Genomic DNA, 16,963 nt, shown 5'->3' with positions numbered 1-16,963 from the left:
TTAAGTCTATAATATTACATAAATATAAGTAAGATAACATATGCATTGTATTTATAAATAAATTGTTTAAAAGTTTAATGAGATTTAACATGATTTTATTTATTTGATATTTAAAAGTACCTAATTTAAATACGTTATAAATAATATATTATACCGATTAACGAAACAAACCAAAATAATCAAAGTTTTTTTTTATTTACAGTTAAACTGGTAACAACAAAAATTTCTTGGTGATATTTATTTTAAAATTATTTGTATACGTAAGTACATAACATTAGTTAATTGTCTACAGAATGTTAAGTTAATTTAATTAAAGATAATTTATTGATATTAAATCATTGTTAATCATTCGTAAATTTCATTCGATAATTAGCAATGCCCTTGCAATTTTCATCAATTTATCAATCAATGAACTACATATGATTTATTTTTGTTATGAATTATATCATGTAGGTCATTTTTAAAATATTTGTTTATAATAATATAATTTACATGTACTGTTATGCATTCAAAAATAACAATCGCTTATTAGTTGTTATTAATACTCAATGGTATAGGAAAAATATTTATAAATTTAAATAAAGTTATACATTATTATGTGTATATTGTAAAAAAAATATATAAGTATCCAATTCAATTTTTTTTTCTTTTATATTATAGGAACACAGACTTTATCTTTTGTATATTTAATATATACTTCCTATAACACTAAAACTCGATAAACATGTAAATATATGAAAGAAATATTTTGTATACTTGAGTATAGTATAAATTTAAGCTGATTTTTAGATAAATGAAAACGTTTTGTTTTTAACGTTTCAACAATAAAAATAATATTAAACCTTCTATTAATATGTAAGTACCTAATACCTACACTATAAAGTATTCAAATTGAAAACAATGCACATGAAGATTGAATGTCGTATCAAAAATAATAAAACAAAAATTAAAAACAAACAAATATAAATCTAAAATAGTCATAAAATTCAAACGTGGAATGAGATGCATTTTAGAGGGGACATTATACTATAACTGAACGAATGATTCAGATGAGATTCTCATATGGCACTCCTTCCGATTGCATCAGTATACCTCCACCCTTGGTCACAGAAAGTTTTTTGAGGACTTCAGAAGATCCGTTCATATGCCAAAATAAAATATTAATCATCGTCCAAAATAATATGAGTCTTATACATGATAAATATAATATTATCCAAATATGTATTATTTATACAGTTACTTCAAATATTTACGGTAAGCAAAAATCAGTCACAAAATAAAACTGTATTAACAATATAATATTTAATTCACACTAATAAATTATACTCATGTACATTGTACAGATAAAAAATTTAGGCAGTAAAATAAATCTTTTCTTTTTATTATAGAAGCTTATTGATTTGCTTATATTTTATTAATCCGATAATCTACTATAATGTGTTTAATGATGAGATGAATGTATATTTTATTATTTCATTAATCTCACGCATAGTTCTACTAAATATACAAATCGTATCGTATAGACAGCATCGGCAACAGACTATTTTATTTTAGTTAAACATGTGTTCTTCTACTAATAAACGATTATGAAATAGATTATTATTATTATTATATAAATAATATCACGCAAGCAATATTGAAACATTCACTCTTTAATAATTAATTGTTGTGTATATAAAACTACATTAGATCATAGATATTGAGACATTGTGTAGGTATTTAAAATTATCTTTTTGAAAAAATATCAATGTATGTATTGGTACGTCGTACGTATTTAATCAATGTATTTGAGTACCTATATATTATAAATAAACAGTTATTATAGTATCCATCGCTTATATATTATTGAGATTATTATTATACCTGCAGATACATTTGATCATAATTAGTGCTCAAAAATGTCATTGCATGTTCCAACTTACGAATAAAGTATCTTTCCACAAATAATGAGTGAATATTCCAAAATAATTTAAATAATTATAAGTTAATTAAGCCTATATTGAAAAGCTACATAACAAATCCATAATTTACAATGAAGGTATATGCTATTTATACGTAATGTATAAAATACATTTGATTCTGCATTTTCTTAATTGGAAGGATGTATAGTATAGTATATTAGTATATATAAAATACACAGAGTGTAACAGAAAGAACTGACTATAATGCAATCACTTTCATTATAAACAATATTTTGAATTTTTTTTTTTATATATAATTTATAGTCACTTGCTCTACATGTGTAATATAAAAAAAAAATATTTTTATTTTTTAATACTGAATATAAAACATTTTAAATTTAACTAAATTTTTTTTTGAATAAGTTCAAAATAGCCAATTTTTGAATCTGATTATAAGAATAATTTTCGTGGTAAAAACATTTATCTAAGTCAATAGTAGTTAATTTTTTAGATTTTTTTAAAATATCAATATTTTTTTTGATTGAATTCATTTGGAACCGAATAACTTTTTTCAAAATATAATTTTAGGGAATTTGCTGACATGAGTATATTTCTTAAATTATTTACTACTCATATAATGTTAACACATTTTGTCCTACGTTAAGGTGACATCACTTTTTTTTTTTTGGTCAGGTCTATCTGTTACACCTTGTATATACCTATGTAATATTGTATACATATATACATTACAAACCTGTGATATTAGATTGGTAAATACAACCAACACAGTTTGGTTATTAAGAAATTAAAAAATTAATAATTTACGATGATTTCATTGAATTTTACAAATTTCAAACATTTTTTATAGCAATCTCAGTTAGTTTTTAGTACCTATCAACAAATGTAGGTATAAAATGTGTTAATTAATTTGAAATTCAGCAGTTGTCGTTCAGAATGTAGTGCACAATTTTAAGTGCTGTTTTTTTATTGTTATATAATTGCATCCTTATACCAAAATCTATAAATCATATTTTACATGAAAAAATATTATAGTAAAATATTGACTTTACATCGTGATTTATACTGACTTTCCAATTAATTCACTTACAGTATAGAGCACTTTGTTATTCAATACTTCAATGTTATTATACGAGTAATAAGACCTACAATTTGTATTGTGTATATTAAGTACGAATTCACAATTGCGTTTATGTACCTGCAATCTACATATGTATGTAATATGTTACAATAAAGGAGGAGAAATAAAAATTCACGTAATTTAACGGTGAATGATTTAAATATTCATTTTTAATTGAAATGAGAATATTTGTGTATTAATTATCGCAAATTGAAGCAAATTTTATAAATGGTTATTGATGTGTCTATTTGTATTGTCTACTTGTTTAGAAATTTTAAGGCCATTGACATTTTGAATTGCAAAATTCACATGAAAAACGTCAGCTGGAATCACATTTTTTTATTTTGACAAAATACTTGAATAAGTATTAGATGTCTTTGGTGAAAACATATTTAGATACCTAAGATAAAAACATGGAACGCATGCCATTTGGTGAAAAGATAAAACGCAATAGAATATAATATTATAATAAGTATGTATAGGTAAATATGTTTTTGTATGAGACCTAATGAAAACAATAGGTACACTATTTACTTTTTGGTAAATATGAAAACTATAAATTCGTGAAGTACTAAAATACACAACATTTACCAATTTGTTTGGTAATTGACCGATAAATATCGAATAATTTTATTTTTTACATACACTTACCATCGTCGATGGATTAAGAAATTTTCATTTTTTTGTTCATTTGCCGTTACATACAACTCTACAAAATGTATAAACTAAAATTTAATTTTAAAATAAATAACAATTTTGTTGAGTAAAATTGAATACAAAAAACAATTTTAAAATTGATAAACTAGGTAGGTACCTATTTTGTTCTTATACAGGTGTCAAATGATATTTGTTAAAATCGATTATACAAACAGGTATATAATCGACAATCATTGTTTTAAAAGTCACTCATTATTGTCTATAAAAATAATAAGATAATAATTTAACTCGTGATTATTAGCTATAATTCGTAATTATTTAAATTTAATTTCTAAAACACTACCTATACTAATATCATTCTATTTTATAGTTATAATATTTATAAATCAACACTCAACCAGAAGTTATTCTATTAAGTGGTTTCAAAATATTTATTTATTAGTTTTTATAAATATATTGTAATTCTATTATTATTGTAATTCCTGCAGTATAAGAAATGACTAAACATATGTTTCAAGTTTCAACTAATCATAAGTTAACCGAATAGTTTCAAAATATTGAATTGTTATGGATATTTTATAAATCAATTACATTATTATAGCCCTTAATAAACACATATATATGCAATATGCACGTGCGTGTAAGTGTTTATATCAGCGTGTGTGTATGTATATACATATTTCATACCGATATCAATGAACAAGCGACAAAGACGAAAAAGACATTACTGGGATCTATTTGGATGTAATGTCCTAAATATGTAAACCGGTTAATAAATTAGATAAGTTTATGACTGTGCAGGCGCTAAAACCGAACAAATTGACGACGCCGATTACCATAATCCGACAATCACTTCTAAAGAGTTTTTCCCTCTGCCTCCGATATCAGTTTCCAATGCGTCCCGTTCTTGGCGTAGGATTAAAAATTTTTATTAAAAATCTGGTTTTTGGAGTTCTCACATTAGTGTGGGACATTCAGGATTTCATATTTATTTATTTTTTATCATCTCGCACAGACATTTTTATTCCTCAATTATGTAGGTACAAATATGATTAGCATTTTATCTATTGTTTCAATAGTAGGTATATTAAATTTATTTATTTTTAAATATGTAGGTACCCAGGTGTTATTTTTTTCTGCCTCGAAAGTCGATGGGCGTTGAATCTCGAAGACCACTAAACAAAAGGACTGATGACAAATGAGCATTACTACCGTGTCCTGACAATAGGGCCACGTTTTTTTTTTTAGCTTATTTTTTTATTTTATTCAAATAAAGGAAAAATAATGTTCACGTCATTCTTCAAACAGAATAATAATATTACAGCTGTCTTGTTGCTATGATTAGTCGTTGTATTATCCTCAAATAGACCACGCGCATAATAATTTAAAACGATCATCGTAATGGACTTAACGTCCGTTTTGTTGTTTCAGTATCGTCGGTCACCAACGATACTACATATTTTCAGACAAGACAACTTAGTGGCCAACAGTATGGTCTGGACTACAATTTACAGAATCACTCGAAATATGAAGAAAAAATTGCAGACCGATCAAGAACACTATTCGAGTAAGTTCCATAATATAATTTTGTTTTAATATGTAAATATTTTATAGTATTCTTATTAGTTGTTACTGATAAATAAAAATACCTAATTTATGGATAAATGTAAAAAATAATGAAATGATATATTTACAGTTTTCCGTATAATTAATTTGATCAAATTCGTCTTCACGTGATATTGAATATAATTATTAAACTGTATTTTCTTAGTTGGAATAGTCCAAGAGTTTTATCCAAAGAAGAAATAAAAGTTCAGTCGAAAAGAATTGATGCAAATTTAGAAACTGAGAGAGTTGAGAACAATGTTTGGTGGCCGTGGAAAAACTATGACGATTGGTTGAACGGTAGGGGATTAAAATCAGAGCCAAAAAAACCTGAAAAGAAAATTCGAAAGGAAAAAAAACACAAAAAAAAGAACAGGAAAAATGAAAAAAAAAAGAAGAAGTCGAGACCTGGTAAAAAACTAAACGCCACAGTCGAAATCAGTAATCAATTTTCAGGTAATTCCGAAGACAACGAAATCGTAAAAAAAGAATCGATACCCGAAATACTTTACAAAGCATCACCAATTGATATAATTTTAAGAAATTCTTCCTTAGTTCCAACCTTGGTGAAATATACATCAAGAAATTATACTTATGGTAAGTTTGCATTCGTTAAATAAATTACATGATATCATGATGGAAAACAATTCATAATCAATATGCATCATTAAGTATAACGTACCTATATTACATTTAATTTTTAATTCAATTTGTATTTCCAATAATACATTATAAATTCAATAAATAAGTAATTCAATTATGTTCTTAACACATTAATTAATTTTGGGTTTAACAAATACTATTTTTATACGTTGTTTTATACGATTAAAGAATTGATTTTTCATTTCATCCATTATGGATATGATGTAAAAGCTACAAACATTTCATATTCATTTAAAATAAATGAAAATGGAATTACTGGAATATATTGTTAGTTAACCGTTATATAGCTATACAAATTGTTTATAAAGGAAACATTTGACCAATATTTTAATAATTTTTGACCCGTTTATGATTAAAAAACATATAGATAACATTTCAAACTATATAGTCTGTAATACTATTAATATCGAAGTTATTACAATATAAATTAAAATTTAATATCACCGATAAACGACGCCAATCATGCTAAAATAATATATGCAATAACAATAAGATATTTTATAATATACTCGGTGATTTGCTAGATCTGAGCTATGACAATTATTATGGTGTTACCACGTACCTACCTATATTTCATGATTAACAGATAAATTCGACCTTTATTATACGTAGGTACGTATATTATCATTATTTTCTTTCAAATATTCAGTACCTACATGCTACTAATAATTAAAAATCGTTTTACTAAAGTAAATTGTTATCCAATACATCAACTGTTTTGACTAATTATTGTGTTTGTATTTACGAACCAAACCATAGCATAAATATAAATATTAAAAATTTATATATTTTTGGTTATAACTTGTTTTTGAAACGACATGTCGGTATTGCGAGAATTTGTTAAGACGAAATACTGATCTAACAATCTGAATGATTTCATGGTCGGCATATTTCATAATAATAATATATTATTAATTATTATATACAATCTAGTTACAGGTATAATACAATTACAAACAACAACTAATAACTAATAAAAAACGATAAATGATAAAAATTTAAATTTATATTAATATACTAAATCAACCACTTTTTAAATAACAACTATTATTTACCGAAATGTTACAAGAACATAAGACGCATATCGCATATGACTACCAAACTACGTATAATGTATCAATAATTTAGTATCGGTTTGGCCGTGGTCCGCAATATACCCAAACACGGTCAAGGCCTTCATCAGACACTCTAATAAATGTTTTCAAGTCCCTATTGTAATTATATTTTAAATTAAATTTTTTTTAATACACGCGTTCTGATAAAACTACTCATGATCTTAGTTTCAGAGACTACGACATTGTTTTGCGCCTTACTCGTTTCATATAGATAACTTATTAAACGTGTATTAAATTTAATTTCGTTGGATTTTATAAATAAACAATCCATTTATGCTCCAGCGGTGCGTAGTTAACCGTCTATCGGGTGTGTAGTAATAATATTGTCTAACCTTTATTTTCTTAATGTTTCGTGCAGATGTAAACGAATGCTTGACAAATAACGGAGGTTGTGAAGGACTTTGCATCAATACTCCGGGATCGTACAGGTGTCATTGCCCACCCGGCTTTATGGTAGCTGACACCAAATGCGAAGGTAAACAAATAAATATATAATAATATTATGTAGGTATAAGGTACACAAAGCTTTTAAATAATTTTTCAAAACGCTTCAAAAATATTTAATGATAGTTTGTGTGCATTACGTGTTATATTGTTTTAATTAGGTAATAATTAGATAGGTAATCTAAAATAATAAATGAAATAACTATGTTATATATTATATAGCCACCTAGACAATAATATTTATAGGCACACAGAAGTGACAGAACTACAGAAGTACAAAACTGTCTCATCAGTAATTATTTGTACTAATAAACATTTTCGTAACTAGTTGATGTACCTATTTAAAAGCCACCAGCTACGCATTTATTATAATTGTTGGTATTTTTTGGTTTCTCTTAGATACAAAAAAAAATATTTGTATTGTTATTTTCGTCATCGTTAGAAATCTACAGACTGTAGAGATATCCAATATATTATATTTATACTCATTTACCTATTATTATCAATTATGTGCATATTTTATAAGTCGATTGTTAATTTCCATTAAGTGTTCATATAACTAAGTCTTAAGGTAAATGCAGGAGAGGTGGGTAGAAGAGTGTGTATAATATTTTATGAATAGCATGCGTATGGTCGGGTATTACGAAAACAAACGTAGCGACATTCTGTAGATTTGATGTAATAATAGTATAATACATTGTTTTTGATAAATACATTGATATCGGGTTGAGATTTAGACTTAAAACTATTTTAAAATAAACACTTTAATTAAGTATACATTAAATACAGTTGAGTACTAAATAAACGAGATAAATAATCGATTGACACACAATATCTTTTAGTGCTTAAATCAATACAGATGTTATGTCTTACAACCGACACGTCTTGTTATAGCAGCTATCGCGTATGGTGCATTGTACATTCTATACCATAATATTATGCACATATAATATATATAGATGTATCATACAATATGTATAAATGATGGTCGTCCCACGCGCACACTTTATGTATCTATTTATATACGATATACCTATATAATACATCGATTACACACGCACTTGATGTTCGCCTCGGCGACAAAGACTTGCTCGAAAACGCATTCGTAATACCGATCACGCTTTCAAACGTTGTTTGTGCGGTGACGGTGGAAATCTGGATATATTATATTATGAGGTATAACCTATAGATTATAGTATTATTGTTATTTATAATTTATAAGTACACAGTACCTACTGGCAAATTTACGTAACACCGGGGTTGGCCAAACTTTTTCACCCATCTCTCAGCGCACTACCAACAACGAAATTCCGTTTTTTTTTCATAATTTAAACTCGTCCTTTTAAACGGGTTGCGTTTGCACCAGATTTGTGTTTTTAAACAGTAAAATATATAAATGGGCTCTAATCCCCACTCTCATTAATCAGACTCAAGATTGACAACTGAAACGTAGTTGATGTGGTTAAAATTAGTTTGTTATCGTATTGCATAAAACGTATTTTATCTAATTTTCCACGATTACTGAATATTGACATCAAATAAAATAGAATTTTGGTAGGTATTTCGTATTATAGGTAATAGATATAAATATAGATACTGCTCAGATTATGTTAAAATATTGTATTGAATTATGGTGTACACTTTTCCAGTAGTGCAATACAGAAATACGAAAGTAATGCATTTAATTATTTTATCTCTATGTATAATTCACGTATGGCTGTATTTTTATAATATTTTCGCTCAAAACGAGTATAGGTTAAGTACGGGAGATTTTTTTCCCTTTAAGGGCTTGCGCATGTACCTATAATAGTAACAGTTTACTTTCTATTTTTCGTGTGAAAACTTACAGAACCCCGTATGTTTAAGTATAATATTTCTTAGATTGTATAATAATATAATATCGGATCAGTTTCCGATTTTTTGCTTTCCATCCCGTATCTGACCCCACGGCCCCTGAATGCGTATTATTGTCAAGTGCCTATGAGTACTCATATCTTGTGCCTGACACGTGTTGCAGACATTGATGAATGCTTGTTACGCAACGGACACGGGCCATGCCAAGGTTCGTGCACCAACACCTGGGGTGGTTATAAGTGTTCGTGTCACGGCATACCGGGCACCAGGCTGTCCGACGACCGGCACACTTGCGACGATGTGGACGAGTGTCGGGACGGCACGGCCGGATGTTCGCACCAGTGCATCAACACTGTGGGATCCGCGTTCTGCGTGTGTCCGGACGGATTGCAGTTGGACGACGGCTGGAAAACTTGCGTGGACGTGGACGAATGTTCGGACCCGGAGCTGCAGCAGTCGTCGGACGTTTGCTCCGAACGCGGTTTGACGTGTTTGAACACGTCAGGCTCATATAAATGCGTGTGACGTAGAGTTCCTAAGCATACGTCATAAATTACGCTATATTGTAGATGAATTAACGATGCTGTACGATGCTATATAACCACATTAAATAATAATACAACACTACTAGCACGTATTATCTAAAACTCACCAATATTAATTTACTAGTCATGAGTGCTATTGTTGCAGTTGTTGTTGTTGTCTGTTGGCTATTGTTATTAATTATATTATGTAACCTATTGGTCCCATATTGTTATTTTTATAATCATTAGCTTTTACTATTTACACTATAATTTGTTAATTTTTTTACGCTTTTGATACTTTAAAATTGTATTAATACAAATGTATACTGCATACAAGCACTAGACTTACAATTCAATGACTAACAATTACAATTGAAATAATAATAAATATAATAATTAAGATTGTCACAATATTTATGAAATGTATTTTATTTTTAACCTGTTATTTAATCTGCAATAAATGTAGGTATGTTTACATAATATACGTTAAACTATTATCTTTAATCATTAATTAAACCATCAAAGTGTCATAAAATCGAGTATAGACGCGCATACCTACTTATTTAACATATTATTTTGTGTATCAAATATTATTGAATGAATGTTTTATTGAATTTCCGCTATATATTTGAAACCCTGAATATCCTGACTCAATTTCATTCATTGAACTCTGCTCCGTTACATTAATAAAGTCAGTAAATTAATAAATCCTTTTAAGAAAAACTTCAATTTAGAAGATCAGTTGAAGTCGATTTAGGCTAATAAAATTGTCACTATTGGTATAATACTATAACATATTAAGGTTTTATAAAGCGTATAATATGTAAAAAATTATAAGATAGTGATAAGAAATCTATAAAATTGTATCAAAAATTAAATACAAACAAACAGTGACATCCACTTGTATAAATATGAAATTTGAGCCTGGTGAGTGGCTTGGTGATTGGCCGCAGTCACTAATGTTTGCTTTGGTCCAACACCGTCCAGAGAAGCTGGCACGTACTACGTTACACAACAAACCGTAACCCCTCTCCAACAAAAAGCTAATGATCAATCTCAAATACCAATTGTCCAAAAAAATCAAAAATTGCACCTTGTTGAAATGGAAAATATTTCGAAGATAAACAGACAAACAACTGGCGAATAATTAATATTCTATGCTTCAAATTATGTAATCAAAAGTACCATCATATTAAAAATTTAATATTTTTTTGTGTTATTAAATATAAAATCAAATCATTTTTTATTAGTATAAAAATATTCATCTCATTAAACAATCTCTTACTTTAACATACGAATAATGGTTATGATAAAAATTAGTATAGTTCAGCATATTATTCTTTTTCATATATTGCTTTTTCGAATGTCTCAGTTTGTTTCTTTTGGTTTACTGTTTTCAATTTCAATTACTGCCCGATCTAAACAATACATATTCATTTAAATGATATATTTTTATTTTATTTTTTTTTTTTTTTTTGACTAACTGTATATATAATATAATATATGTAATTGTATAATATATTTATACACGTGTGTGTTTAAAATGTTTAAATTGATACCTTTGACTTCAATAGTGAAATTACATATAGCCTCATTTTTTGATGCATCCATAGCCATGTACAATACATTATACAGTCCCGGGCCCATAAGCTGACCAGGTTCCTAAACCAATTAAAATGCGTAAATAAAAACAATAAAATCCTCATGTAATCATAGTATGCAAGTATGAACATTGCACACACCATCGTTTTTGCCACTTGTGTTACGCCTATGTTGTCCAAAAACCGAGGTTCCGGCCATGATACGGGAGTGGCGTTCTTTTTTGAAAAATCCTCTATTACCTCCAAATACAAAGGACAATCTTGTACAGACGGAACTTCGTCATCTGCAACAACAAAACGATTGTACAAACACTACAAACTTAGATCAATGTTAAATTATATACTAATTCCCTAATTAAGTATATGTATATGTTTTACCCGTCACTCGTACAGTAGTCCTACATGATGCGATATCCGTGTCTTCGTCATCTCGAACCGTGTAGGTAATTATATATAAACCTGGTACCAAAATTCTCGACGAATTTTTATACCAACCGGAACTTAATGTACCAAACCTGTATAATGTACATGTATTAAGTTTGAATTTAACCGAAGTTTACATCAAGCAATTTTTATATAATTAAGTATTTGAATATTATAATATCGAATAATACGTAGTATACAACACCTGTTCCAATCGTAATTCGTGTTTGGTTGTTCGACTTTGAAATTTATAAATTTTTCACCTTCCGCTAAACTAAAGTTCTTGTCTGGTGGACACTTAATATAACATTCCATTTGGTACATCTATTATGTCAGCGTAATTATTAGTAATATTATTTAAATTATTATCCTACTATTATAATTTATAATAATAAAATATAGTACTAACAGTCATCGGTGTCGTTTTGGGAACACATATTGGTTTTACACCGACCCAATGTCCATTACTGCAATAAAGCTTGGTATGTGAAGGATTTTCGAACACATGCCCTTTGATACAATGGTAAATCACTTCTAAATATTTATTTTTTGGATCGACAATATTTTTATTCCTATGAAAACACAATCGAGATTGTATTAATAATGCTAAAATAACGATTTTGACCCTCTGAGCAGCGCAACTATGACATTAATGCAATCATGCTTGGTAAATAGTAATACATATTTCTAAGATATATGGCAAAACAAAACAAATTGCAAATAATACCTACCTAAACTTAAAGTATCTATAAAAAAACTCATTTTTAAACATTTTTTTCATACTATCACCTATTTGAGAAACCTTGAAACTTTCAAACCTTAGTTAAAAAAACTGAACATCTTATACATTTTTGCTAAAAAATAATTTACAAATTTTTGTGATTTTGGTAAATTTTGTCAAATCATTAATTTTAAATTCTTATAAACAAATTTTGCCTAATCTTAAATATTTTTGAGCTGCTTTATATAACTTATGGGAAACCTTATATAGTTGTATTACATATTAAGGCTATTAATTTGGCATAGAAAAAATAATTATAAAATCTAAAAATAGCTCAAAAGGATTTAAAATATTTTTAAAATTATGTTATATATACAAAAATGTTAGTATAAATAGTTGGTGAAAATTTCAAGTATATATACGGTTATTTGTTTTTGAAATACGCTGAAAATAAATCGATTTTGTTGAAAACAGGGTTTGCGTAAAAATGTCTTTTTAGAGACGCTTTATAACGCTTTTCTAAACTACTGGATATTCTTCATTAAAATTTTTAACTCATGGATACACTAATTATATTCAACCAGAAAAGATACTGAAGTTGAAAATCAAAACATTATTTCGACTACTTATCGTGTACACCGATACAAGGAAAAAACACACATCATTGTAAAATCAATAAATTAAATTCATTCATCATTTCAATCTCTTAAAAATTACAATCCTTACTTGGAATACTTCACCACATGAGCATATGGCAACTTAGGTGCCCTCAAAAAAATTTTCCCGTGTCGTTTTCTAAACAAACAACTTAAATCATAGTCTCCTACTGAATATTCTCTAGCCGAGTCTCTAATCATATGTTTCGGAAGTTGAAATGTACCAAGCCCTATTTAATGGATACATGTAATCAACCAAATCAACAAATTATTTGTATTATTCGTAATAATATTATTTAAATTTTACCTGATGTCTGTTGAAGTGTTTTGGGTGTTTCAATATCTACAGATTTATTTTCCAACCGCTCTTCGTTATTCTGAGTTTTTCTTTTTGTGTCGAGTTTCAATATACGTCTAAAATGATTAAATATAATATCATAATGATATAATCCAAATCGTATGAATATTTTACAGAAATTATAGTACATCTGATTAAATTATTATTTATTTACAACATTATCAAATAATGACTTATGAATTCATAACTATGCAGTAATGCCGTAATGCAATAATGCAGTATAGGCAGGTAGGTACCTACCTGAACGAAAACCAACCTTGTGCCGAACTGATAATATTGAAGTTGTGACCTGCGACGTACATAAAAAGGGTATAAGTATGATAATATTGTATAAGTATAAAGTTGTTATTCAAATAGGATAGTATATTATATTATTCACATGTTGACAAATATTTTAGATATTATATGTTCCCCGCTGATTTTTTTATCCGTGTAATCTAATATTAACGTTATATTGATACGCGTAATAATAATAAGGAACAATAATAATAAAATACATCCACTTACCGGAACTAGTAGGCCGTGTACACGAAGGCACATGTCCGGACCATTCTCCTTCGATACACGTGTGCTTTGTTTGACCTGTCAAAACGTACCCAGCATCGCATTGGTACACCTCCACAGCCCTTCTCCAATTTTTGGATGCCGTGAAAATCACTTGCCCGTTATCTGGTCGTGATCGGGGTTCGCAGTCCAACGATTCGGAAGAAACAAATGTAATGACTACAACATTAAGTTTAAAAAAAAAATCAAACAAGCTATACACCTACACAATATCTATAGCTATAATAAACGCAATAATGATACTCTATGCAATAATATAATATCACCGAAATATTTTCACTGCACTACCGGCTACTGCACTCGCCCGACATGTCTATATAACTTATGACGATGTTTTTGATTTTATACTTTACTCTTTTTGACGACCAAAACTGTTGTACAGCGTTAAAATATATATAAAGGGTATAAAATAGCATGTATTTATTATTTAATTCCATTATATTTATTAAATATTTATGAAACATTATCCGATATTTTAAGTGATAGTTAATGGACAAAACAAGATAATAGCAATAATAGCAGATGTGTGGATATTAAAATATCGATGTCATGTACATAGGTATTAATCTCTTAGTTCTGTCGTTGTACTCCCCCACCCCACTATGTTATCAAGAACGTTACATGCGAGTGTATATTTTTTTGATAATTTATATTTTATACTTAATAATATATTATGTTATAACTTATAATATTTTGATATTACGATATGATGATATGATTTAAATGTCATAATATTATGGAAACATGTCAGATGTAATATTGCCACATACCACCTAATAAATAATAATTAAATTAGTAATACTTTAGTAAAAATGTCATTTTAATTAATTATAACTATTATGTATCAGTAAGAGTAAATAGGTAATAAATAGTAAATCCAATATAGACTAAAGCCTTTATTTTTTTCGTTAAAAAATTAATAATCTTTTAGGTAAAACATAATTTGAATTCCTATTTTGAATTATAAAATAAGTTTAGTATCCTGATTTCCCTTTCCATAATAAAATATTTGCACGACATTATGTTATCATTACCTACTGAACACAATGTGGAAGAATTCAATAAGTACCCACCATCTAATTTTAAGAATACCGGAAATTATTTTAAACTGAACATATGTCATTCCTTATCAAAATATGATCTCACTTACGACTTACCATTTTGAATAAACAATATAATTCATACAATTTTGGTGTTAAACAATAAAAACAAGCTGACGCCTATGTGGCAGACAAAATTCAACATAATGGGTAACGATGTAACGTATTAATTAAGTCACTTCTACATTTACATCTACATTATACATTTTCTCAGAACCAACAATAATATTATCCATTTTTTTTTTGTTTAAAATTATAAATCTGCAATGTGCATGTTGGTATAATATCATTGTATCAATAATTCGAGACCGAACAACCGTGTACTCCTTTCGCATGCCATTTAATAGTTACGCGGCAGAGTGTAATGCAATAGGATGTTGTTGTACGGATTCACAATTTCAACGATGAACGAAGAATATAATATAAAAATCATACGCTTCACAAAATTAGAATTATTTTTTTAATGTATATAATATCATTAATTTTTTATCTAACGTGTGGGTGTATTCGTGGGTTCTACGATGGGCCACGTTATTAATTACTTAATCCAACTACTGATTGCTGCAGGTACATTTTTTTTAAATATTAATTAACTTTTACTCCGTGTTTCCAAAACACTAATTTTGAACTATTTTTTTGAATACCTGTATTTTTATGAGAAGCTACACTTTTTTTTAATGCTGTCTAAAATTGTTCATGTCTATTATTCTTGTCTCGTCAATAAATACAAACGTTAAAGTCTCTTTTATCCTCTATGAAATTATTCAAATTCTTAAACTATACATTAAATATACACATTACACACAATATCTAAAAAACATTGGAGGATTCTTCAACTAATACCTTAAATGAGAGTATTATTATAGTCTACTATATTATATTAATCCTTAATATACTTTATAGTCAATCGTTTTTGCAATATTTTTCAGTATATAATATAATATGTCTATTATTTTCTATTATTAATTTGTAAATGTGAACAAGAAACTTTATCACGAGCATTTTATTTCATTGAATTTGCCTTGAAATGTAAAAACTTAAGATTTTATTAAGGTGAACTTTGATAATTTAATAATTTGATTCATAAGCCCTTCTCAAATTAATACTTAGTACCTAACTAGTGAGTAAGGCTAGGTTAGGTTATATTATTGATATTAACACTCATCTATTAAATACAACGATAATATAACGATGTTAAATCAACTAAAATTGTACAAAGATAATATGTTTATAACATTTAGGTAATTCATTTTAATTTGTTTAACAGTGACTAAAAACTTTAATTTTTCATTATCTTACTCACACTCGTATTACTATTTAAATAACTGTTAGGAACGATGATATTAATACTCAATAAATCAATCTAACTGACTGACTTAATCAAAACTTAATGCAATGTCAATCAGAAATCAAACTATTAGTTTTTACTAAAAATAAATAACATAAGTTTTTAAATATATAATTTTACCTGTTTTTGCTAATATAATAAATTCGATGACAATTCTAGTAAATTCCATATTTATAATACACCACTGTGAGAAGTTACTACTTGAAAAACAAAATCAAACAACTGGTATGAGTATGACTGACACGCATGATACCTTTCTACATAAAACCACAAAGAGCCCGTCTGTCGGGA

The 16,963-nt window shown here is 27.6% G+C and overlaps 2 protein-coding genes across 2 annotated transcripts; one reads left to right on the top strand and one right to left on the bottom strand.

Moving 5' to 3' along the window:
• The first annotated feature begins 1,034 nt into the window (after nt 1-1,034).
• LOC111033365 (vacuolar-sorting receptor 1-like) lies at nt 1,035-10,130 on the top strand. The gene is made up of 5 exons (XM_022314057.1): nt 1,035-1,254; nt 5,128-5,263; nt 5,468-5,898; nt 7,438-7,554; nt 9,541-10,130. The coding sequence occupies exons 1-5, from the start codon at nt 1,041-1,043 to the stop codon at nt 9,900-9,902; spliced, it is 1,260 nt and encodes a 419-aa protein (XP_022169749.1). The 5' UTR covers nt 1,035-1,040; the 3' UTR covers nt 9,903-10,130.
• On the bottom strand, nt 10,128-16,942 carry LOC111033364 (sushi, von Willebrand factor type A, EGF and pentraxin domain-containing protein 1-like). The gene is made up of 11 exons (XM_022314056.1): nt 16,793-16,942; nt 14,168-14,383; nt 13,901-13,949; nt 13,610-13,716; nt 13,373-13,532; nt 12,335-12,497; nt 12,131-12,249; nt 11,881-12,017; nt 11,644-11,786; nt 11,461-11,563; nt 10,128-11,319 (listed from the first exon to the last, which is right to left on the bottom strand). Exons 1-11 carry the CDS (start codon nt 16,839-16,841, stop codon nt 11,270-11,272), a joined length of 1,296 nt encoding a protein of 431 aa, XP_022169748.1. The 5' UTR covers nt 16,842-16,942; the 3' UTR covers nt 10,128-11,269.
• Nucleotides 16,943-16,963: the final 21 nt, after the last annotated feature.

Source organism: Myzus persicae, unplaced genomic scaffold (genome assembly GCF_001856785.1).
Source record: "Myzus persicae strain clone G006 unplaced genomic scaffold, MPER_G0061.0, whole genome shotgun sequence".
NCBI classification, from domain to species: domain Eukaryota; kingdom Metazoa; phylum Arthropoda; class Insecta; order Hemiptera; family Aphididae; genus Myzus; species Myzus persicae.
Note: the sequence above shows the minus strand (reverse complement) of the source record. Positions and strands in the feature narration are given on the sequence as shown.

Coding starts and splice junctions, on each gene's coding strand:
- LOC111033365 (XM_022314057.1), top strand. CDS start 1,041: ATGATTCAGATGAGATTCTCATATGGCACTCCTTCCGATTGCATCAGT. Junction 1,255..5,127: donor AGTTACTTCAAATATTTACG/GTAAGCAAAAAT, acceptor TTGTTGTTTCAG/TATCGTCGGTCACCAACGAT. Junction 5,264..5,467: donor CGATCAAGAACACTATTCGA/GTAAGTTCCATA, acceptor GTATTTTCTTAG/TTGGAATAGTCCAAGAGTTT.
- LOC111033364 (XM_022314056.1), bottom strand. CDS start 16,841: ATGGAATTTACTAGAATTGTCATCGAATTTATTATATTAGCAAAAACA. Junction 11,564..11,643: donor CACAAGTGGCAAAAACGATG/GTGTGTGCAATG, acceptor TAATTGGTTTAG/GAACCTGGTCAGCTTATGGG. Junction 11,320..11,460: donor TTTCACTATTGAAGTCAAAG/GTATCAATTTAA, acceptor TGTATTGTTTAG/ATCGGGCAGTAATTGAAATT.